At 46.0% G+C, this 24,523-nt stretch overlaps 2 protein-coding genes across 2 annotated transcripts in view; one reads left to right on the top strand and one right to left on the bottom strand.

Moving 5' to 3' along the window:
* The first annotated feature begins 5,201 nt into the window (after positions 1–5,201).
* Positions 5,202–12,125, top strand: ercc6l (excision repair cross-complementation group 6-like). Its single transcript, XM_012837735.2, has 4 exons — positions 5,202–5,401; positions 6,416–6,457; positions 7,120–8,857; positions 9,155–12,125. The coding sequence occupies exons 1-4, from the start codon at positions 5,325–5,327 to the stop codon at positions 11,147–11,149; spliced, it is 3,852 nt and encodes a 1,283-aa protein (XP_012693189.2). The 5' UTR covers positions 5,202–5,324; the 3' UTR covers positions 11,150–12,125.
* A 178-nt stretch (positions 12,126–12,303) lies between these two features.
* The window catches only part of med13a (mediator complex subunit 13a), a 69,016-nt gene continuing 56,796 nt past the window's right edge, over positions 12,304–24,523 (bottom strand). Inside the window, exons 16-30 of the mRNA XM_012837798.3 lie at positions 23,376–24,310; positions 22,865–23,032; positions 22,231–22,454; positions 21,827–22,016; positions 21,150–21,609; positions 20,415–20,634; positions 19,429–19,620; positions 18,370–18,593; positions 18,020–18,162; positions 16,783–16,941; positions 16,055–16,240; positions 15,723–15,877; positions 15,051–15,215; positions 13,869–13,969; positions 12,304–13,611 (exon numbers count right to left, since the gene is read on the bottom strand). Of these exons, the coding sequence (XP_012693252.2) occupies positions 13,479–13,611; positions 13,869–13,969; positions 15,051–15,215; positions 15,723–15,877; positions 16,055–16,240; positions 16,783–16,941; positions 18,020–18,162; positions 18,370–18,593; positions 19,429–19,620; positions 20,415–20,634; positions 21,150–21,609; positions 21,827–22,016; positions 22,231–22,454; positions 22,865–23,032; positions 23,376–24,310 (3,655 nt within the window). The 3' untranslated portion in view covers positions 12,304–13,478. The remainder of the gene's footprint in view (positions 13,612–13,868; positions 13,970–15,050; positions 15,216–15,722; positions 15,878–16,054; positions 16,241–16,782; positions 16,942–18,019; positions 18,163–18,369; positions 18,594–19,428; positions 19,621–20,414; positions 20,635–21,149; positions 21,610–21,826; positions 22,017–22,230; positions 22,455–22,864; positions 23,033–23,375; positions 24,311–24,523) is intronic.

Genomic DNA, 24,523 nt, shown 5'->3' with positions numbered 1-24,523 from the left:
ATGATCAACAGTAACAGTGTCATGTCACAACAAGCGTAAATAGTCATAACAATATGATGCTGCAGCTTAGCATGTGGCATACGTTGTTACAGTTGTTTAGGTGTAGGTTGTTTAAGGTTTGCAAAATGTTGTTGGTATTTCATCTCAACAGCCAATAAAATTACATCCTTCCCTACCATGCGCATGAAGCTCCGTGTTGATTGGCTGCGGGTGTTTATGGCTCAGCCCAAGCCACAATTTTTGTTTCCCATTTATAGAGCCAGGACTGTGTACAAACAGCGCACAAAAACTGAAGAGACAGCTAGAGGACTGTGAGGAGCCAATTGCTCAATTTAACAAAGGCACCTTTAATGGTAACAGGTAACATGACACTGTCGAATCACTGGACAGCTCTCACGATCATGTCATATCTGGGACACACTTACATCTTTCTATGCATATTGTTTTCATTTAATGAATCTAATGGAATTAATCTAATCATCTAATCAGAATTCTTCTGTTCCTTTGTCTCGCTTGTCTTACAGTGTGCCTGTATTCTTTACTCAACTCCCTCTAGTGTCCTTGTTATCTATGGACTTAAGACTTTAAAACTGCAGCCACACATATGTGGCCTCATTTCTGATTCTGAACATTATACATTAGGGACTGCATGGTTGTACTACAAGAGCACTTTGTAAGAATACTCTATATAGAGTATACAAGAAGATGTGCTCATTCATATACATTCAATTATACTCTAAATTGTTAACATTATCAAAAATGTAAGTGTTAGTTTCAGATTTATCAGTTGTCAGATTAAACCATTCCCAACAATACACATCTGTCCACATCACTTTCAAGAGCCAGTAACCAGCACTGTGCTTATGGTGGTTTACTGACCTGCTCGCTCAATGCTAGACAAAACCTTCTCGACGCCAGCTGGGATTCACGCAGTAGGGCAGGACGAGAGAGCTTAGCTGAGATGTAAGCTATCGCTCCGCTCACACTTGACCGCCGCTCCACCGCCACGAGGAGGAGAAAGAGCCAGGGAGGTTCAGAGCCGGGTTAAAAGGAATGGCAGCATCATATGTCACCGGGGGCAACGGATGAATGGTTCTATTTGTTATGGCGCGGCCCTGTGTTGGACTGCCGAAGTGACGAGCGCATAGCATCGATACGGCATTAATGACATATAACACAATTACGCGTGTCACCCCTGCATTACTGATGTATAACACAATTACCCGTGGCAACCCGAAAGCCCCATGTGCCAAACGCGGAGAGCCTCTAAATGATATTAGAGGCAGTTTGCTTTGAATGGGCTCCAAACATAAAGACACTAAGAATTAATGGCCAAAGACTCACACCATATGTCTGTAGGCATTAAATATATTACCCTTTTATGGCCATAGCTTACAATCACCATCTTGTGAATTGCTACCCATCAGCAATTTCACTTCTTGGGGTAATATTTTCCCTGTCTCAGTTAGCATGCAACATCACAACACTGAAACAGACCGCTCTAGTGATTTCATCCTGTTTCATATGCGGTATACCCTTTTAACGGTGATGCATTTTTTCTAGAAGCGAAATAAATACATGGCCTTGACCTTTGATCTTATTCTTTTATGGCCGAACTGGGTCATACAACATCAATTGAGTAAAAGAGAGATTATTTGGTACAACTAGATGACAAAATCTACAAAAATACAATAAAATATTTATACACATGATTCTAATCCCATGCTGTGCACCTTAATGAGCATCTTCTCATGATATAACTGTCTTAGAAGCTCTAGAAGAAAAAAACTTTTTTTTAACCATAACTGATCAGATATTCTTCAAGTAGGTTATCACTGGGAGAAAATTGTGAGTGCCTAGTGTTTCACCTAACACAAAAACACTGACACTCACTAGGCCCCAATAGCCTCTTTCAAACTGTTAAACTGTCTATGGGTGTGGCAGGTTGACCAATTTTTCCCTCTCTGGAAAGTTCAGAAGGTGGATAAACAGAAAAGAAAACACGAATGAAAACCACTAGTTCAATATATTCTCTATATTAATGGAACCAACAAGGGACAAATATATATTTTGCCTTCAGACATTTTCCATACTCTATATGAGAATGCTTACTCATTATTTTCTTCCAGCGCTTTCCGCCACAGCTGAGAGTGAGGAGTTGTTACTCTATCGGTCCCCATCCTTAACCTGGAACGCTATGGTGCTTAGCTGACTACCATGGAAATACACGGCAACCAGTAATAGAATCTCTCCAGAAGAAGCTGACTGAAGCACTGGGGGGGGGGGGGGGGGGGGGGGGAGCACAGGGTAGAGGGAGGGAGTGAGAGCTTTATGGCTGAGGGTCAGGACAGCAGAGAAAAAGAGATGGCATCTTAATGTGGATTTAACACGTTCAGAAAACGCAAACAAACAAACACATGCATCAGTGTGTCTGCTTTATCATCTAACTGCACTGGTCTAATTTATGGCACTAGCTGACAATCCACTCCTGCTGTGCATATACATGCTGATTTATGGGACTGTGCTTAAAAACATACACGAGATCACACACACACTCGCACACACACACACATACACACACACACACACACACACACACACACACACACACACACACACACACTCTCTCTCTCTCTCTCTCTCTCTCGCTCTCTCTCTCTCACTCACACACACACACACACACACACACAAACACACACGCGCGCGCGCACACGCACACGGGTACAGGGTCATCAGACAGACTAGCTCTGGAGCAGTGATAACTCATTGCCCATGACGAGATTATTAAATTAAAATGAGGCAGTTGAAGGCAGCTGGGTTTATGTCCAGTCTGTGCTGCTCTGTTTGGTCTACATTTAGATGAGCCCAGCCAATATATTCTACCATCTCGCTGCAGAACTGAAGAGGATACTCCAGGCATCTCCAGACATGCTCCGGGTATTCGGGAGGGTTTTTTAATATGTTTAAACCTTTTCGTTGAAGTAGAGAACGCATCTGTAAGTCTACATCAAAATCCACGGATAGTCGCCAAATGCAGTGCACATATTATAGAACAAACCCAGTCTTTAACTGGTATCATAATGTGATATAAATGATATGATGTTTACATGTATTCATTTGGGATACACTTTCTTTCAAAACAACTTGGAGTGCAAGTAAGGTTGTCAAAAATGTATGCTACCCTGGGGATCGACCGTTGTTCTTGTTCTTGGTGTTGTTTAGTTACATAAAGACCACGTCATACAAACTTGTGTAGAAATAATATCAAATAAAAAATATACCTTTCGGGTACACTCTAAGGCATATCAATTGTGATGGAACTGGTATTATAGTTGAATGCCTGACTGCCTACAGGGAAAGCACTCAACTGTTCAAATATCTTGGCCAATTTCAATATCTTTAACATTTCAATACCTTACAGGTATTTTCACCTGATGGACAACTCACTCATTCTGCTGTTAGTATAACTATTGGCAGTCTAAAAGGCAAGTTTATGACTGATATGGCTGCACCACCACAAGTGCAGAATCTGTATAAGCTTTAAACTTTGCTTCTCACTGTGTGCCTCTCTGCCACGAAGAAAGTACAGAGGTAGACACTCATTCATGTTACACATTCGTTGTGTTTAATGCCTGAACACAGCTATGTTGCTGCAGTTTTAACTAAAAATGGATTCATTCAACATACTCCCATACTCCCACAATAAAGGTGTGCGGTTTTCAGCAAAAAGCCATAAGGACCGGAGCACAATGCCTCCATATTATTCTGCTGTGAACCTCATGTAAATAAACCATTGACCCCTCAATGACCTTGGAGTGATAAGGAGACACTAGAGGCACAGGAGATTCTCTCCATCCTTTCAACTCTCTCTCTCTCTTTGTCTCCCCCCTCTCTCTCTCTCTCACACACACACACACACACACACACACACACACACACACACACACACACACACACACACACACACACACACACACACACACACACACTCGCTCCTTCCACTGAGGATATGGACCATTCCACAGACAAACAGATACATTCAGCATCTATCACATGGAATCTACTGTGCCAGGAGTGGAGACATCTTGGAATTATTAAAGATGAAATGACCAATTGCTGCTAAAACACAGGCCAAAGGAATGACTCTCTCCCTAGAGATATAATACATACAAAATCATGCAAATGGAACAATCGTTGTGGTGGATTTTTACATGGCCTCAATTTCTTTTGCATTATCAGTAACGACGTGTGCTATGATTTTATTTGTATTTGATTTATTGTTCCATATGCAGCCCAGTTATCATTCCAATGCAATGTGATAGTACAGCATTGAATATTTATATGTCTCAGGAATCATGCCCTCCAAAACGGAAATTAATTATCAGCTTTGCTGTCAAGCATGGTGCAGCACCAGATGAAGCCATGGAGAATACACGTCTTAAAGACTTGGCTTGCTACTGTTAACTTGGACTTGTTGTTGTTGGCTGAACAGGTGCCCCAACATACCTGCATGCTTACCTAAAACCAATTTGTACCTATAGGTACAGCCCAAGCCCAAGGTGCTTTCCACAATGCATAAATGCCATTAAAAAGGAAAGTGTCAATGGATGGAAATACATTTGGGGTGGTTTGTTGAGACACTTCCGTATAATTCAGGCCATTTATAGTTTTTTTGTGTGTTTTTATAAATTGAAAAACTAGGCCTAGTCATCTGAACAATATTATTCATGCAATAGAAACGCTGTAAGTGCATAGTGACAAACTTCAAGAGGAGAAAAGGAAAGAAGGAAGAAACAAGTGAAAATATCTGCCTATAGCAAATAATAGCGTTTTACATTAAACATAGGAATAGCTGGGTTTGAAGTTCCATGCACAAAGATGGCATTGCGACTGAGGGGTTTTTATCTGGAACAGTCCCAGGGAATTGTAGAAAAATGCAATGTATTCAGAGTTTCAAGTGTCTTCTCCGAAAATTCCCACTTTTTTCCATTCATACACATTATATTTATACTAACCCCAACACTAGAAGAGAGACGATGTCACCACATGACACTCTGATTCTTTATGTTTAGTTTTTTTAAGGAACACATTGTGTCTGTCACAAAATGTCACACCCCTATGCCGGATATACGTAGTGGTTTATTCGTAATCCAATAATCTGATTGGTTGTAGAATTGGCGGCGCTTTTACGCCCTTTTTGAAAAGTGGACTGACTAAAACACTGTGGATTGTCTTCCGTGTGTGTGCTAGTTACTTGTATCCTATCTTGGTAAATTGCATTTTACCGCGTCTTTAGAATTAGTTTGAGTTTTTCGGCAGAAAATATGGATTCTCCGGAGGACTCAACAGGATCAAAAGAGGAACATGATATTCTTCAGAACATTACAAATCAGTTCACGAAGTAAGTCTAACTGATCAGAAGATTTTTTGAAAAGACTTGCATATGACAATAGGATGGCTGTGTCTAGGTAGCTATTAATCCAACTAACACCCAGAAAAGGTGAAATCTCTTGATAGAACGTACAGGTCACGGTTTCTGCGGCACGGACGAAAAATGATCAGCTAGTTAGTAGCCTAAATGTATATCGACCATATGATGAGATGCATAGGCTAGGCTAGGCTATGCTAGCTGCTAGATACCTTGCTAGCATTTCTTCCCTTAGCGTTAACGTGAGGGTACTCCTCGAGTGACAGCCATGAGACACAACACCAACCCTCACGTGTGGTGATGTGGAGTTGCCAATTTGTACCTAACAGAAGTATATACTTAATATACGTAAGTATATATATTGACAGCTGAACCCACTGTCCTGCATCACTTTTGTTTAGTATGTTCAATTGCCCCCTCCAGCGGACATCTTAGCTGACATGAAAATATTCAGCAACAGGAATTGCAAAGAATTGATAATAATGTTATTGTAATGCCAACTTCTTTGAGACAGTTTGATTACCAGTGAAGTGGATAGAATTGGTGTAACATATCGTAATTTACGTTATTTATTTAGATGAATAATAGCCATCTTTTCTACTACATTACCGTAGACAGATTTATGCAGGCCATGTTTTGAGTTTTCAAGTTATACTGTATTTTGGGTTTCACTTCAACTGACAGATCACGTAAGTAGTCACATTTAGTGTGCCCTTTCATACCACCACCATTGTTAAGCTGGTGAATGTTTTGGTAATTTGGATATATAGTTTTTATTGATGGGTATCTGTTGTGTGTGTCTCATTTTGCTGGCGTAATAGCCATAGCTGCATTGCATAAACCGGCTATTTTCAGACGATGTGTGTAGCAAACAAGATGCTATTAGGCAAGCATTTGCAACACAAACATTGTGTGTTCTAAGCCTGATGGTGATGCTTCAGCTTAATTTGGGTTGCTTCCATTAAAAATGTTCTGCCTATTTTTCAGGTCCATGTCTATTGCCACAGTGGATCTGGAGACGTATACCAGGTACAGTATGAAAACACTGTCAAAGTTTTAAAGATTATTCAATATTCATTCTTTTGTTGTCAGGTTAAAATACATGTACGTCATTTCCAGCTGTTTATTTTCTGACTTAAGACAGCCAAGGTGACCGTTCTTTAATTTCTCTTATAACACAGTATTGACTTGATATTCATGCATAGCACAAGCCCAATAACATTTTTGAGGTCTTGGAACTTGATTGATAAATGTATCAACATGTTCATTTACAGTCAGCTTTTTGTGTTCTGTACATTTGATTGGGTCATCATTTACATACAATTGGTGGGTCATCAAGATTACTAATTGGTGATCTTTCGACTGATTTACATAATGTCCTCAATACATCACTTTAAATCTGCTGGTATGTTTTTATGAATCTGAACCTTTTACTAGATGTTTGTCACTTAAATTCCACTTTACAGGTAGGGAAAGTGATGCAATTAACAAATATTTTTATGTCAGTAAGCAATTTTCATTATTCTGCAGAACAAAATATTGTATAAAGTCACTTTTGTGTGAAATAAAAGCAATATAGTATTTTATTTAATGCCTACTTATCATGTACCTCTTTACTAATGGAGAACAGTTACAGTTCTAGTTGTGTAATTATATATTTGTAATACTATCTATCATTTTTTGTACCTCAGGAAAGCAAAAGAAGCTTTTAAGGAGGGAAATCCTGCAAAATCTCTGGAAATTTTGAAGGAAGCCTACAAACATTTCCCAGATGAGAAGATTAAGGGACGAATCAAGAAGCTGCAGGAGTTCATCAGTCAGATGGATGCACAGTCTTCAGATGATGAGGACGACGAGTTCATTGACGTCAACAAAAGTGGCTTCATGCTGAACAAAAGGATTTATGATAATCTGTATGATCATCAGAAAGAAGGAGTGGCATTCCTTTATGGATTGCATCGGGATGGCGAGAAGGGTGGGGTTCTGGCAGACGACATGGGTTTGGGCAAAACTATCCAGGTGATCTCCTTCCTGTGTGGCATGTATGACTCCGAGCTGATGCAGAACTGCCTGCTGGTGATGCCCACTACACTCATCACAAACTGGGTGAGAGAATTCCAGAAGTGGGTTCCGGGGATGAGGGTGAGAGACTTCCATGGAACAAGCAAAGTCATCCGCGCCAAAAACCTGAGGAAGATACAAGTCAAAGGAGGTGTTCTCATCACATCCTATCAGATGGTGCTCAACAACTGGGAGCTCTTGAGCGCCATTGACGGGAAGGAGTTCTTTTGGGACTATGTCATTCTAGATGAGGCACACAAGATCAAAACCTCATCAACAAAAACGGCCAAAAGCATGAATGCTGTTTTAGCCAAGCATCGCGTGCTCCTAACTGGAACACCTGTACAGAACAACCTGCGAGAGTTGTGGTCACTGTTTGACTTCGCTTGCCAAGGGTCACTCCTGGGAACTTACAAAACCTTCAAGACAGAATATGAAAATCCCATTACTAGGGCACGCGAGAAAGATGCTACCCCTGGCGAAAAGGTGCTTGGTCTGAAGATGTCTGGGAACCTCATGAACATCATTGGCCCTTACTTTATGCGGAGAACCAAGGCAGATGTGCTAAAGAATGGCAAAGATGATCAAAAATCTTCAGAGGTAGAGGAAGACCAGCTCTCACCAACTGGCGAAGGAGGCTTAGAGGTGCCTCCACTCCCCCAGAAAAATGACCTGATAGTGTGGACGTACCTAAGTCCAGTTCAAGAGGAAATTTACAGGATGTTCATCTCTCTGGATCACATAAAGGAGGTGCTGATGACCACACGCAGCCCCCTGGCTGAGCTGAACATAATCAAGAAACTCTGTGACCATCCAAGGCTTCTCTCAAACAAAGCTGCAAGTGAACTCGGTCTGTTTACCGGACAAGACCCCGCCTTGCCTGGAATCGAGAACGAGAGCATGGCCAACAATATTGATAACATCTCGGATGAGACCCTGATCTCTGAGTCGGGCAAGCTGGAGTTCCTCATTGAGCTACTAGAGCACCATAGGGAAGAAGGGAACCGCACATTAGTGTTCTCCCGGTCACTTAAGATGCTGAACATCATACAGCGCATTTTGAAAAACAGAGGATTCAAGATGGTGAGAATAGATGGCACGGTGACCGACCTCTCCGAGAGAGAGCGGCGCATTGGACACTTCCAGAGTGACCCAAGCTACACCGTCTTCCTCTTGACCACACAAGTGGGTGGCGTTGGACTCACACTAACTAGCGCCAACCGTGTGGTGATCTTTGACCCCAGCTGGAACCCTGCCACTGATGCCCAGGCTGTGGACCGTGCCTACAGGATTGGACAAACGAAAAATGTCATTGTGTACCGACTCATCACCTGTGGCACTGTGGAAGAGAAGATCTACCGCAGACAGGTGAGCTGCTTTGTGTATTTACTTTGCTACATGAAGGTGCTTTTCATGTGTCCTCTTATTTGTTTGCATAATTGTTAGATGCAAACAAACCCATTGTTCATGGGTGGTGCTTCACAAAACAACATTTCTATGTTAACGAGATGGATGTTAGATAATAGGATTTATTACAATAAATAAATAAAAGTATGAGTTTTATTTGGTGCATCCAGATTGCTGAGTAATGTCTCTTTGTGGAACACCCCCCTTATCAGTTTATCACTAAATGAAACCTAAACAGACTAAATGGTGTCTTCACAGGTCTTCAAGGACTCCTTAATTCGACAGACTACAGGAGACAACAAGAATCCCTTCCGTTACTTCAGCAAGCAGGACCTGAAAGAACTCTTCACTCTTCAGGATACTCGGTCCTCCACCACTCAGCTGCAGTTACAGGATCTTCACACGAAGCAGCAGAGCTCAGACCCCGACCTGATGGAGCATATTGCCTACCTGTACTCCAAAAAAATGTTTGGAATCTCACACCACGATCTCCTGTTCTGCGTTCAGCCGACTGAAGATGATGTGGAGAATGACGAGGAAAGCAAGTACATTGAGAAGCGAGTGCTGAACGCAGAAAATTTGATGAAGGTCGAGTCTCAGATTCAAAGGGAGTTGAAGGACTTTGAGTACGAAAACACTGAGCCAAGGTCACTGCAGCAGCCCGTCAGGAGAGGCCGTCAGGAATCTGTCAAACACAGACATGAGGACCTGGAGCAGTCCCCAGAAGCAGAACCTGCCATTGTTTTGGATGAATCTACATCCCCTAACACCTCGGTTACAAATGAAGTTGTGTTTGACCTGGATTCCTCAAGAACAGAGGAGATTGAGTCACTCCAGAGAAACAGAATGGATGATGCCAATGGTGTTATTTGTGTGGATGATGAGGCAAATGTGTCTGCTGGACAAATAGAAGACCCTGTGGTTATTATGGAGGAAGACAACTTTCCTGAGCGGAAAATAGACTCTTTTACTAATGGCATTGAGAAAGATGGAGACTATGGGGCTGAGGGAAGAAAGTCTTTAGTAATAAACGGGTCCTTTGAAGGAAATTCCAGCTTGGCTAATGGTTGTGCCATCACGTCTGTGAATGACGAAGCAGATATGTCTACTGATTTCAACCTGATTGTTGAGGATGAAGAGGACGAAGAGGAAGTCAGCTTTGCAGAGAGCAAAAGAGCCTCTCTTGCATACAGCGGTGAGCAAGAAGGAGACTATGAGGGCAAAAATGTTTTTCCTAAGACAAACAACCACTCATTTCAGGGACATTCCAGCTTGGCTAGTGGTGATGCCGTCTCCACTGTTGATGATGATGAGGCAGACATGTCTACTGAATACATGGATGACCAGCCGGTAGATGGAGATGAGGACTGTGTTATTACCAAGAAGAAAAGAAAAACCTTCACTATTCACTCCAGTGAGGATGAGGGAGATGAGAGGTCTTTCAGAGCAGACGGAACCGGAAATGTCTCCCTGCCGGGAAATTCCAGGTTGTCAGACATGAACGATGGATCAGGAGACATGGAAGACAAGCAGTTGAGTGAGGAGGAAGATGACGTCTTTACAAAGAAGAAGAGGGGCTTCATCATCTGCAGCAGTGACGAGGAGGGAGATGACGGTGAAGGGGAAAAGTCTATAACAGACAGTGTCTCCTCGCAGGGAAATTCCAGGGCGGACGAGACAAATAACGCACCAGACATGTCATATGTCGAGGACAAACTGGAAGGTGAAGAGGAAAATGACGGCTCTGGTGAGAACAAGAGTGCCTTTTTGACTTACAGCAGTGAAGAAGATGATGATGATAAAGGTGAGGAGAAGCACTCTTCAAGAACAGCCAGTAATACCTCCTCCCAGGGAAGTTCCAGGGTTGTTGACACTAATGATATCACCTCTGGAGATGACAATACAAACATGTCTGCTGGGGACATTGAGGACCAGCTGATAAGTGACGAGGAAGACAGTGTCATCATTACTAAGAAGAAAAGGGCCATTGTCTCATACAGCAGTGAGGAAGAGGAAGAGTGTGGTGATGATGGTGGTGGGAGAGAGAACTCTCATTTCTCCAGTAGCTTGCTGTCCGTGTCTTCTGTGGCGAATTGCTCTTACTCATCGGTTGCATCGAGGCGCTCACTTGTAAATAATTTGATGGAAAAATTTGAGGACATTTTAATGGATGAGGATGAGTCGAGTGAAGAGATGTCTGGGAGTGACCAAGAGAATGATCTCTGTCCTAGCTCGATCAGTGTGATTGAATGATCATTAGGGCAGATCAAATATATCCCCATCATCCAAAACATCTTTATATCCAATATGTATGTGTGCTGTTTTTGTCTTAAGTTTTGTAAGATTTTATTATTAAATAAATGAGTAATGACCAATTGTAATGACATTTCTTATCCAAGGTTATATGCAGTACACATGGGCTGGAACAGATGAGTGACATTTCCAGGTGGCTTCAGATATACAATTTCAACAATTAGGTTCATGGGTGAATTGTTCATTGTTGAAGGGCTAAGTGTTAGTGACACATACTGAACTGTAAGGGAACAACAAAGTCAACAGATGTGGAGTGATTTTTAACTCTGCTGCTTCTTGATCATCTCACATTTTACATTGATTAGTTGTAATGATGCATAAGTGATTCATATTTTAACCAGTATGCTAGATATTAAACCAATTTGTTACTTCCCCTGCTGTTCCTTATGAACATCTCAACCCACGCAGCACTGACCCGTTTTTCTTTCACTGTATTTGCAGCCAAATTACAATCAGAATTCTGATCAATGACAAATCTTCCAGAGTAATAAAGCAACCACTTGAAAGTTGTTCTACAAAAAAATCCCTTACATATTGTCAGTGTACTTTCCATGGAGATTCCTTCTTTAAAAAAAATGACTTTATTCCTTTAATACATGCCTATATAGCATCTGCATTTGTCAGTACTTGGTGACTTCATGTACTGCTAGCCAGTCAAAACAATCCATGAATTGTAAAAGGCTACATTCTTGATGTGAGCAAATGGCACGAGGAGTCTGAGGCTCATTGAAACTCATACAGGTTTATTCTGGACAGGAAGATGCAGAGGATGGTTGATCTTCCTCTGCACAAACACTGCCTATTCAAAAAGCACCCGTATCTGGCTCTAAAGTTAATTAACCGGTTCAACACACTGATTTCACACAGATTTGTTTTCATGTTTACCGTCCTTCCTTGAAGAGATGGCGAGCAGTAGGTGACCAATCCATCAGGACAGGCAGGTGAACAGTTCAAACACACTGGGAGTTTTAGCATGTATGTCACGCTCACTATTCATACAGCTCAACCCCTCCATCTGGCATTCCATCACCTACAGGTGAGCGATAACTCCAGACCCGCCCAGCCGCCCCAAGAAAAACAAGCACAGGGTTCACTCGAGTTGACGCACTTTATTCCTAAAACAGAAGCCGCACCACCCATGTCTGGCACGAAATTCAAATATAATTATTTATATATTGCCATTTTTTCTGGGTCTAAATGTGTGGTATAAAATACTATATACGACAATGTACCTCTTTATTTTTAACACAGTGAAATCATTGCTGTACATGCCCTCCTCAGCAGCAGCTTAGCTGCAATTCAGGCCCCCCGCCCCACTTCCACCCACCCCCCAACTCACACACCGAGGCATGGGTACATTTCCCCAACCTATTTCTTCTGTACAATGTGACAATACAAATATTCTCCCTTACAAAAAATAATATTCTAAAAGCAACCTACTGCAACTTCATTATATTTTTTGTTGTTTTTGTGTGTTTGTAATTTTTTTTAATTAAGACAATAACGCATTTTAGACCAATTGCTTTAAAGCAGGAAGGCAATATAAACCTTCTAGAACATTTCATATATAAAAGAAGTTAAGAAATAAAACAAATTATACATTTAGAAACTTACAATAAATAAGAACAATGCAGGTATTCAAACAGGAAACTTCAGGGGTTGAAAATCCATGATTTCCTTTTAGATTGAAATGTCCCTTTGCTTCCAATAATTTACAGACACATTTCCGACACGAACCGGCTGATTCGGATGTCAAAGCACCTGTGGCAGCCAGGATGAATATGCTCGGTTTTGCTAGCATCACCGTCACCAACAATCAATTTCATTTCCATTCATTGCAGGGAGTCTTTTAAAAACAGGTCAGATTACAATGATCAACAAAACCAACGCCAAAATCACACTGTTGTTCTTCATCTCAACATCTCCTGTGGTCGGGCTTCTCAACTTCCAAAACCACATCTTTTCCTTTTCCCATAGACCCGTTTTCCATGTTGCTGAAAGCATGTTTTAGTTTTTTTGTGTGTCACTGACATCAAAAGGGGCTGGTCTGCAGACATAATCCTGCAAACGGGAACCCTCGTTCTCGTTCAGATCTCCCACGTCGTCTTCCACTACGTAAAAAAGTCCAGCGCTGACTGCACCTGTACATGCTAAATCCCTTCAGGGTGCCTCTCCTAAAACCCCCGGCCTCGACCGATGGTCTCTTCCGCCTCCTTCTGTTCCGGACTGGTCAAAATCCTGCTTGGCTGTTCAGGGAGCTCGTAATGCATTACAGCAAGTTCATGATGAAGTTGTACATCTGGTTGAGCACCACAAAGTGGATGGGCAGACAGGAGCGCCGGTCCTGTGTGGCAGGGTCACAGGTCAGCCAGGAGAGGGCATTGTACTGCTCCAGCACAAATCTGATGGGGGAACAGAATAAAGAAATAGGAGTTATTATGAAGACAAATGAGTCTTGAGGTAATATACATACATGTACAGAGATACAATAATGTAGACAAAAACCATGTAATAAACTAATAATAATAATAAAAAATTAAAAAACACCAGTTTCTTAGAAATTAACCCTAAATGATTTGTCTTTTTATACAACGTGGCTAGTTGTCAAATATAAACAGGAAACATGGACAGTCTTCACATGAAGCTTGCGTGTGGTTACCTGAGCACGTCTGAGGTCTGATTGGAGTCCAGTGGATGAGAGTGCTTGCTGTGGAGCAGCTCATCCGACTGCACTGAGGACACGTGAATATGCAGCGAGGCCTGAGGGGAGAAAGGGGGAGGACATGTTAGTCACTTCCTCAAAAGCGCTTCCAAACACTTCCCAACTGGCTTCCAACCAAAACCACACGAACGGTCTGGCACGGTCTCCAACTTCCAAGACGCCGCTTAAGAAAAACAAAAGCCTGTACTTCGCAATTGTGTCTACGAGGGGTAACGGGGGCGAGTTTTAATGAGCCTGGAAAAACATCCATCATGTGATCCCAGTCGAGAGGAAATAGTTCAGTGATGAGATACTTGAAACCATTCCCAGGTTCAATATTCCCAACCACATGCTTGCCAGAGGAGTCGATGGGCAAAATGCAACCCGTCTCCTTCGAACGGGCCAAGAACACATCACTGGAGATTTGCGGCTAAGTGTAACCAGACCAGCTGTAAATAAGACGACCCAACCCCGGCAGGCAGGAGGGTTATGTGTAGAGCTGGGCACTCAAGCAAAAGAACCTCGGATTCTCATGCGTCAATCTGACTTGTAACATGGCGGCATCTCTTCTCACCACACGTCATCATAATTGGGAGTCTAGGCTGCACGTCGGAGCCAATCGGAGAGCAGAGCTGAATTATTAAAGCCCTCCCCTAGCAGGCGGTCTGTTCAATAATGTAAGAGTCACGTGACTGGAGACAGGTATAATGAGAAGTTGTCACGGAAACTGGCGAAGGAGGTCCAGTAACGCAAGGTTAGTCATCGACTGCACTCAGACAAATCCCTTATGGCACAGCCATAGGCGGGGAAAACAAGGGACTGAGTCTGCCCTTAATTAACCTCACCCAAATCTTATATTCTCTATTCTTATCTATATTCTTATTTTCTCAAAAGACACCAAAACTCATACTATTGGACGTTACAAAATATATTCCATTACACGATACGTTTTTTATTTAACATTTTGTACTACTGAGAATATTTTTTAAATTCCAAAATCTACTCTTTCTTGAGGCCTACTACTTGGTAGAATGCGTAAGATGTGAATGTGAAATGTTGGCTTCCGTTCAAACACAGAACTAAGGACAACCGAAATACTGCAGAGGTGCTGACCACTGGCCCCAGAGCTGCAGGGCTTACCTTGAGGAAGAGGGGGCACTGGTTCTGGGCTTGTGGGCAGGCGGACCAAAACCAGTCAGGCAGTGGGCCCGCTTTAGCTGTCGATACGAAGTAGCCAAGCGCCAGAGGCTGCTGGAGGATGTTGGGGGTCTCCTCGTGAGACTCCATGCGATCGGTACTCTGGCCCTGGAGGAGGAGGAGGAGGAAGAGGAGGAAGCGGATTAAAGCACTGGCACATTATAAGTAACTCACAAAAAAAATAAGACCCTTCGTGTGCTGTTGCAATAACAATGTCTGAATGACCTTCTGTTTGTCATAAATCTGTAACTGCAGACATCACAGTCTTATTTATTGTTTGTTATCATATAACGTTCTTTAGAACTGAATTTAGGTGTTTTTGGACCACATGCATCCCCAAGAGGTACAAACATATATAATGCATATACTATCCGCATGACAAATCCTGCTTTTTTTGTATTTATTTTTTTTACTTAACATCTGATTCATTCCTTTCTATTATCCATTGTTTTATAGAAATCAGAATATGTTAACATGGCCCAAAGCATGTCTAATTATTTCAATGAATTCAGGTTTTTGTGAAGAGTGAAAGACTTGAGTGACATGTATGCTTACAAAATGACTGTAACCCTAGGCCAGTGTCATCCCCCCCCTGACATGCTGCAGTTGACCTACCTTGCTGCCGTCTCCTCCGTGATGGTAGTGGGATCCTGGCGAGTGCACCGGGGAGTTGGTGGGCGAGGCGGGGAGGATGTTGATGATATCAGGGTCCACCATTTCATTCTCCTGCTCCAGCAGGTCAAAGATACCACCAATGGCATCTGATCCATCTGAGAGGAGACAGTGTATGGAGAGAGAGACACGGACGGAGGAAGAGACAAAGACAAGTTTACGTCGGCTGATGGAGGTCTGCGGTAAATAAAGAACATTCTACTTAAAAGTTTAAAAGGTCACCCCTCTGATCCATAGAGATCAGGAGAAGGTGAGTCAGAGGCGAGTGGCCTCACCGTTGATGGGGTTGAAGGCGATGTCGATGTTCTCGGTGGTGTAGTTGGAGGTGGCAACCTGGACAAAGGCAGAGGTGGGGAACACCAGGATGTGCGTGCAGGAGGTGTCCTGAGGGGTGCTGAGCTGAGACGTCTGCATGTTGAGGGTGGTGCTGCGGCCAAAGACGGAGCCCGTGGACACGGAGTCTGAGAGAGAGAGAGAGAGAGAGAGAGAGAGAGAGAGAGAGAGAGAGAGAGAGAGAGAGAGAGAGGGGGGGGGGGGGGAGAAAGAGAGAGAGAGAGAAAAATGAGCTTTTCAGTCTAGAGAATTCAAAAACAGTAACTTCAGGAACACCTAAAACATCAACAAGTGGCTGAAAGCAACTAAAGAAAAATTCCAATGCATCTGAATGAGAGGCGCGCGTGTCAGCACGCACACGCACGCACACACACACACACACACACACACACACAGACAACTTTTCATCACTTCTCAAAATAAACCCATTGATCTTCAACAGCATCCCATCATCTCAAAAATCAATGCGGTCCTGAAAAGGTGTTTTATGGCTGGCCTCGCCACTGGTCTGGCTGCAGTATATCTGATAGGGACAGCAGTTACATGCATTATGATATGCTGCTGCCATCCATCACTCACACACACACACACACACACACAGACAAACAAACAAACACTGGCACATGAACGTAAACCCACACACAGAAGTCCAGAGGGAAAGCTGTATTACCTGGCATGATGACAAAAGAGCCCTGGGGCTCCATGGCAACTAGGCAGGCGCTGAGGATGCTGGGAGTGTCGGAAGCGGAGATGCCACACATCCTGCACATGTCCTTCAACCGGCGGCTCAGAGACTGCAGATTCCTCCTGCTCAGCAGAATACTCCAGTCTGAGGAGGGGAGAGGAGAGGAGAGGAGAGACAGACAGACACATGGGGGAAGAAGACAGGAAGAGAGAGAGAGAGAGAGAGATGAAAAGGGGGTGGGGAGAGAGAGTGGTAAGGGATGAAGGGCGAGAGGAGACACCAGGAAGAGAGGAAGAGGAGGAGAATGTGATTAATCCAAGAGACAGGGGAAAGCAGTAAACTAGAATATGTAGAGGGGTTTCAGACAACTAGGCTTATATGTTATTGTAGCTCAACTCACGACACTCGCAAATACTGACATTTAACATGGTGCCTCCCCAGCCTGGAGTTCAACTTGTGCTTTTGTTCATTATTAAACAACCTGTCTACATTTTGTGCAGTGACAAAACAACCAGTTATCCCCCTTTATCTGACTACTGAATGGCAGTAATGTAATAATTAAATGTGGTCAATTAAAAAAAACACGAGGAGGGGAAAAAAGGCTGGATGTGATGCCAATAAATGAGACGGATCAGATCTGAGTAGCAGTGAAGCATTCAAAAGTTTGAAGCGTTTGATTGGTCGCCCGCTCGTTTCATTCAAAAGGGCTACATGTGTCGGAGACCGTTATCTCTGTGTTTTCTATCTAAACGGCTCACATGACGGGCCAACAAACCAACAAAGCTGCGCTCGCAGGATACCAGTTGAGTAAATAAGCGACCACATCATAGGCGCAGACGCCACCGCTCTTGCCAGACTCAGATCCGGCCCAAACACGCCGGTGCGAGCCGTGCCAGACGGACAGGTCGCTAACACACCAAACAACTCCATCGGAGAACACAGCAAGCAGTCAAGTGATGCCTTACTTGGGGAATGGCGTTATTACTGCGAGGTAACGTTTTGTAACTGTATTATTGATGCGTCAGTGGCTTTGGATATTTCACAGGCCGTGAGAAAAGATGGAATATACGATAATCGTCCTGTATGAGTCACAGGAAGCATGCAAGCAGGAGAAATGCACAAACACACCCACACACACACAGACACACACACTCTCCAGCCACACGGCATACATGAGACGGTGGCATAGCGAGTGTAGCTGCACAGCAGCGTGCCTGCTCACCTCTTAACTCTCCGTGTCCTATTCGACCGAGGCGTCCAATCACCACTCTCCAGGGCACCGATGTCATCTGCACCAAACCCAAACACCAATCCCACAGCTTCTGCAGGCCGAGCCGTCGGGCAGAGCCTTTTTTCCTCCGCGCCCTAAACACACACACACAGAGCACATAAATTAGAGTCCAATTGACAATACATCACCATGCTACAAATTCTACAGCTTATGATGGCTGTATCTCAAACACAGGATACAAAGATGTACAATGCAAGACATTTCCTATGAGACCAGACCGTAATGAGGAGTCTGTGAGATGAAGTCAGAGGTGTGTGTGTGTGTGTGTGTGTCTCACACACCTGTTGGGCACGTCGATGCTGATGATGCACGTCTCCAGCAGCTCTCCGTACTGGTCGGTGCAAGTGGCCAGCAGCCAGCGCTGGTCGTGGGACAGGCAATAGCCCACGAAGAGCACGTTGTATTTCTGCGAGGCCTCGCCGAACGTCTCGGCCAGGTCCGTCTGCTTGTCCTTCACCGGCGCCAGGATGAACGGCGGCGTGTACAGTCGCAAGCACTCGGGCCTCTGGCGGGGAAGGGTCAAGAGGGTAAAGGTCAGAGGTCAAGCTCAACCGCAACTTAGACACACATCACATCAAGCTGGGAGGCCTGAACAGGTGTCTTGGAGCATCAGGCGTTTAAGGCAAGGAGCCCGCAGGGCATTCACTCGTATTCATTTATCAAATAAGCGGCGCAGGCTAGAACACAGGAGACAGGGGGAGAGCAAATTGGATTGTGGGAGTTATTCCGCGGATGAGCCTCGGAGCGGAGCGGCTGCCAGACTATGCGGGCCGATCCCATTAGCGGGGGCCTTTGCCAGCCACCCAAGCAGATAATGGAAAGGAAACTCGCGAGCTACAAGGCAACCTTGGTCGCTTTCCAGGTGTGGAAAGGTTAGTGTAACAGTCTCCACGACTCAATGCTACCCACCCCCCCCCCCCCAAAAAGAATGCACCGCACAAAGGTTTCTGGGGATGGGGGTGGATGTGGGGTATCAGAGCAAAGGTCACAACATAACAGAGCTTGTTTTCCCGTGGCGTCCTGTGTTTACTAGTCCCCCTTGCTCAGCTCAGACATAAACCAATGGTCATGCATGGTAAGGGTATTATGAAAACAAATTAGTGTGGTTTAGGGTTTCACTTTAGAGAGGACATAGTGTGGCTCATTCAACAACATGGGTTTGGAGCCATGCTGGTGGGCGTGTGAGCTATGTTTTCAAGTTTGTTTTATGGATTTTCCGCGATATTTCATTCACAAAGTGTTTACAGAGTGGTGGATTTCTGACTCCACCGAGCTGTGTGAATAATACGGCAGTGTCGAGGGGAATGTGTTTGGGGGGTATTAGACTCATTCTGCTGTACCTCTGGGCTCTTGAGGGCAGTTTCCAGGGCCAGACCGGGGCCGAAGCCCGTCAGTGATTTGACGTTGGTGGATGCGGGGAGGGGCCGCCTGCACTGGGAGAAGACGGAGAAGGCCAGGGACTTGAGGTGCTGGGCGTAGATGTGCCTCTCCTCGTTCTGCACCGGCTGCAGCAGGTACTGACACGGGATAATCTGAATACAAACACACACACACACACACACACACACAAATGATCAAATATTCCATTTCTACAGAAATAAAGCATGCTGACATACAAATACAAGTTTACTTCATCGGCCCAAGACCTGCCCAGAAGCGTCCTATTGTCCAAGACCACAGGAGGACATGTGAAGACGTGAAACCAGATTTGCCATCAACTTCAGCAACCAAAACAGGGGTAATGCTAAAGGTGTTTCGGAAAAACCACAACTTTTTTTTTGCCTGATCTTAATGCAGTTCTATTTGGAGTGTGAGTTCCCAGGTGCTTACACAGCTCCTAGAGCAGAGGCTGTTCCCACACACTGGTGTGGTGTGGCGTGACACTCCACAAACGAACCTCCTGTGGGCTAAAAATACTCCATTCATTTCAAAGTCGAGGCTTATTACGGCTCGGAAATAAGAACTTCACAACTTCACACACAACTTCAAATGTGAATAATCAGGGCACACTTACGCGTGCGTCTGTTTGGGGGTGGGGGTTTGCGAAGGGACAGGCGGAGTCATTAGAAAGCAATGCTGATTACGTCACAGGATGGCTCATATGCTATCTGCTCACTTACAGTGACGCCACATGACTCAGTCAGAAAAGGGGGCACGTCGTGCGCATGGAACATGACTAAAGACCTGCTCTTTCTAACCTTTCATGAGCAACGACACAGCCAAAGCCTCTAATATGGCCTTTCCCTGGGCATCTTTGGGAACTACTGATCTAGGTCGTGCACGGGCGCCTTCCGTAGAGGGGCCCCGGCGTGGCGCGGCGTCTCACCTGCACGGAGATGGAGTTGCGGATGTGCGGGGGCAGGTGCTGCACCAGCTCCAGATAGCAGCGCAGCAGGCCCAGCGTCCACACGCTGGAGTGGGCCGAGGCACCGTCGGCGTCCTCGTAGGAGAACGGGTCCACGATGTAGATGACGATGGCCGGGGGATACGTGATGGCGTGAGAGTCGCCGTCTGTGGGAATGCCCACTTTCTCCTTCTCCATGGTGCTGAGAAAGAGAGAAAGAGAAAGAGAGAAAGAGAGAGAGAGAGGGAAGAACATGGTTAAGAGGAGATTAACGTAGGAGTGCTGTGTGCTACTGAGGATTGGTTTGCAGAGAGGATGAGCGACTCTGCTTTGTTATAGTACTACGTGATGGTGTAGATCAAAGTAGTCAAATTGGCCAACTTGTCCACTGATTGCAGAGAGTAAAACAGCATTACAGTAATTGTGTACAGCATCAACAATTAGGAAGCAGTTACAGAAGTGTCACTGTCAGTTCTCAGAATTTCGCAGCAGTTCTGAATCACCGCCGTTGAAACTTTTCTTTGAGTCATGTAGGTTTTGCTACGTCACTGCCACTTGTGAACCTCTTGCTGTTCTCACACTCCATACTTGGGAGAGCATGGGTGTAAAACTAATCATTATATAAATCACCCCATCACAACCATGTGGAGCTGTGCAATGGGCTTCCTCTAGACACACAAGCCTAAGTGAAGTTTTCCGACGGGGCACACGTCTCACCTCTCTATCGGCTCGGTGGGGGCTTGCGTCTGGTTAACGCCGGCTGTGGCGTCTCCGGGGAGGCCGGTGTTTTGGCCGCCCGTCTGCTGGTTCATGGAGCCCACCTGCGTGCCGCCGCCCTGCACGCCCAGACTCCCGAAGGGCGCGAAGGAGCTGGATTTGGCAGACTGCATGGCACTGGCGCCCTGAGGGCCTGTGGAGGTGGAAGAAGGGGTGCCCCCAGCGGTGCCCGATGCCAGCCCCGTGGCGTTGGTGGTGGTGCTGCTGCTGTTGATATTGTTGCCGGGGGCGCCGTTGCTGGAGACGGCGCCGGCAGATGCAGACGCTGCCGTGCCCTGGGAGCCAGCGGAGGGGGTGGAGCCTGAGGACTGTGCGGATGACGATTGGCTGAAGGCAGCTGGGGCGGGGCTTGGCTGAGTGAGGAGGGAGGAATCCAATGGCTGGGCAGAGAGGTATGGAGCTGGGTGAGAGAACAGAGGAGGAGAAAACATCAGCAATTAAACGATACGTGCTGCAAAAAAGGTTATTACACAATAACATTCTTTATCATGCTGTTCATTCGTGATGCTCTTTGTAACACAAAGTGAACATTCAGGGTTCACTGTTAAAAGCAGATGTTGAAACTGATGCCATCTGTGCAGATTTATTTCAGATATGCTTTCCCACAGTCAACATACCGAGGTCATGCCTGCAGACTTGAGCAAAGAGCTTGAGCTTGGCGAAGGAGTCATTGTTGCCACTGGCTGCTTTCAAGAACCAATCGTTGACCGGTTGGTCCGAGAGCTTCTTGGCAGCAGCCCCACCCACTCTGACGATGCCGTCTGCGTGAACCTTTGATATGGGCCGATGCTGGCCAAGACGACAGGCCTAACCACAGAGAAATACAGGAAGGGAGAGGGGGGGGGAGAATAGCCGTTAGCATAGCACAGGCAGAGTCAGAAAATGAATTATGTTCCCGTTAACTCTATTAATTATTCACGCAAACAAGCTGCCAAAGCATCAACAAATATGCTCAGCACCTCAAGAGATTGAGAAAAATATACTGACATACTTGGTACTTAAAACTACCAAACACACACACCTCATAGACCGCTGTCAGCTCCTTGAAGAAGCTCTTGGCTCCGCTGAGCAGGGCGTCACTGTCGGGACACACCACCAGGTAGCCCACGTCCCGCTGCGAGCCGAACGGGTCCAGCAGCAGCTTCTCCCAGTAGGGCAGGCCGAAGGGAGACAGCACCACAAAGTCATACTCGTAGCCCACCAAGAACGTGGGGATGGGCAAGGGCTCCGGCGACTCATCCGTGCCTGAGGAGGAGAAGGAGGAGGAGGAGGAGGAGGAGGAGAGAGGACATTGGAGCGGTTACGAGAGAGACCGAGAGATACTAAAAAGCACTCAACCAGAGATTTTTTTTTGTCTTTCACACAGTAGTGTGTTTTTTTGCAGAAATCAGGGCTGAAAGCTTTTCATGGCCAGAGTGGTAACGGCCTACTGATCCAGAAACGCAACTGTACGCTTTTCATCTACCTGCCACTTTTTCTTACAGTGAAATTCTGGCGTGTCAGAGAAAGCCAGGAGGGGACTTGTAAGAAGCCTAACAGCTATGCCATTAGATAACACTTGCTTGTGTTCACTGTTCTGCCAAACACCCTCTGTTGCTTGCTCTCGCAGTGTGTGTGTGTGTGTGTGTGTGTGTGTGAGAAATGTTAGCTCCTACCATAAGAGCCTCGTCCGGCCATCTTGTGGAACTGCTGCCAGGTCAGGGGGCCCTGAACCCCCCAGGCGCGCAGAGTCCTCTTCTTCTGGATGGCGTCCTGCAGCACCGGCTGGAGCGAGAGCAGAACCCGCAGGACGTCCTGCGAGCACAGAGTGCTCCCGTCGACGGCTGCAGGGAGCAAGAAAGAGACGAGGGAGAGAGGGGATGGAGAGAGAGAGAGAGAGAGAGAGAGGGGGGATGGAGAGAGAGAGAGAGAGAGAGAGAGAGAGAGAGAGAGAGAGAGAGAGAGAGAGAGGAGCAGCAATGTTAGACACTATTAAGATTAGATGCTACTAGTGTGTAGATTAGTACATTGCAAAGTCAGTAATCTAGCAAGGAGGAGTCATTCAGCATAATGAGCCCTTGAGTGGACCATGAATGTGACAGCATGAAGAAAAACACCTGTTGAAACATGACATGATGACACGCGCTAATTGTAATCTCTTCTGATCGACCAGAGAAAGCGTCTCACCGTTCTGTTTGGCCCAGTGGTGCAGACAGGTGTTCTTCACCAGCGTCTCGTCCACCTTCCCTCCCGACATGTTGTCCATGAACTGCCGGCCGTGCTCCAGGGCCATGTAGCAGTCGCTGTGGAAGTCCCTTTCCTCCACGCGCACGCAGGGGGGAGCGCAGGGCATTCTGCCGGGCGTCCCCACCGCCGCGGCGCTGCCGTCCATCTCCAGGCCCGAGATGGGCGAGAAGGGGTTAGTGCACTGGTCCTTCATCAGCAGGATCAGCTCGTCCGGCACGCGGTCCTTCCCCCCGCCGCCGGTCCTCTCCAGCGACGAGCTGCGCAGGATCTCGAACCGCTTCTCGGCATCCCGGCCCACGTCCGACCCGCGTCCGATGATGTCCAGCTCGTCCTCAAGGAAGAGCCCCGAGCCGTTGCCGTAGCGCCGGTTGACGACGGCGCTGAAGCCGCAGCCGCACGGGTACTGCGCCTCCATGTTGGGGTCGCTGATGTAGACGCCCACGTCGGCGCCCTTGATGTTCATGTTGCACACGCAGATGCAGCAGCTGTCGAAGCTGCAGTCCCTGAACAGGTTCATGACCGACTCGGACAGGATGAGCGTCACGTACAGGCTGTGCGCCTCCGGAATCGACGGCACGGTGGCCGGCTCCACCGAGTTGAGCGGGCGGCACGTGGAGGGCGTGGAGGCGGGCGAGTACAGGTCCGAGTTGTCGTACTTGTGCGAGCCCTGCACGCTGGCGGGCCCGCGGGGCGTTCGGGGGGTGCGAGGGGTACGCGGCGTGGGTGCTGAGAAGCGGGGCGTGGCGGGCGAAGGCAGGATGCCCGTGGTGGCGCTGTTGCTGGGCGGCGCGCTGTTCGACATGAAGGGCGTGTGCGTCTGAGGCGTGTAGGACTGGTACTCCTGCTCCATGGCACTACCCACGCTGGGGATGTTACTGCAGAGAGAGAGAGAGAGAGAGAGAGAGAGAGATAGAGGGAGGGAGAGGGAGAGACAGACAGAGAAGGTAAATGAAGAAACAGCTTGTCAGATGATGTGATGAAAAGATTATCATTTCACAATTTGCATGTCTAATATGATATGGCCACTCAGACCCAACTTCCTTAATTGTGTTGACATCTGTGAACTCTTGAATTCTTTACTTTTCCTG

The sequence above is a fragment of the Clupea harengus genome, chromosome 8, assembly GCF_900700415.2.
Source record: "Clupea harengus chromosome 8, Ch_v2.0.2, whole genome shotgun sequence".
NCBI lineage: Eukaryota > Metazoa > Chordata > Actinopteri > Clupeiformes > Clupeidae > Clupea > Clupea harengus.
The sequence above is the reverse complement of the archived record's forward strand: the minus strand, read 5'-3'. Positions and strand labels throughout refer to the sequence as shown.

Coding starts and splice junctions, on each gene's coding strand:
- ercc6l (XM_012837735.2), top strand. CDS start 5,325: ATGGATTCTCCGGAGGACTCAACAGGATCAAAAGAGGAACATGATATT. Junction 6,458..7,119: donor GATCTGGAGACGTATACCAG/GTACAGTATGAA, acceptor TTTGTACCTCAG/GAAAGCAAAAGAAGCTTTTA. Junction 8,858..9,154: donor AGAAGATCTACCGCAGACAG/GTGAGCTGCTTT, acceptor GTGTCTTCACAG/GTCTTCAAGGACTCCTTAAT.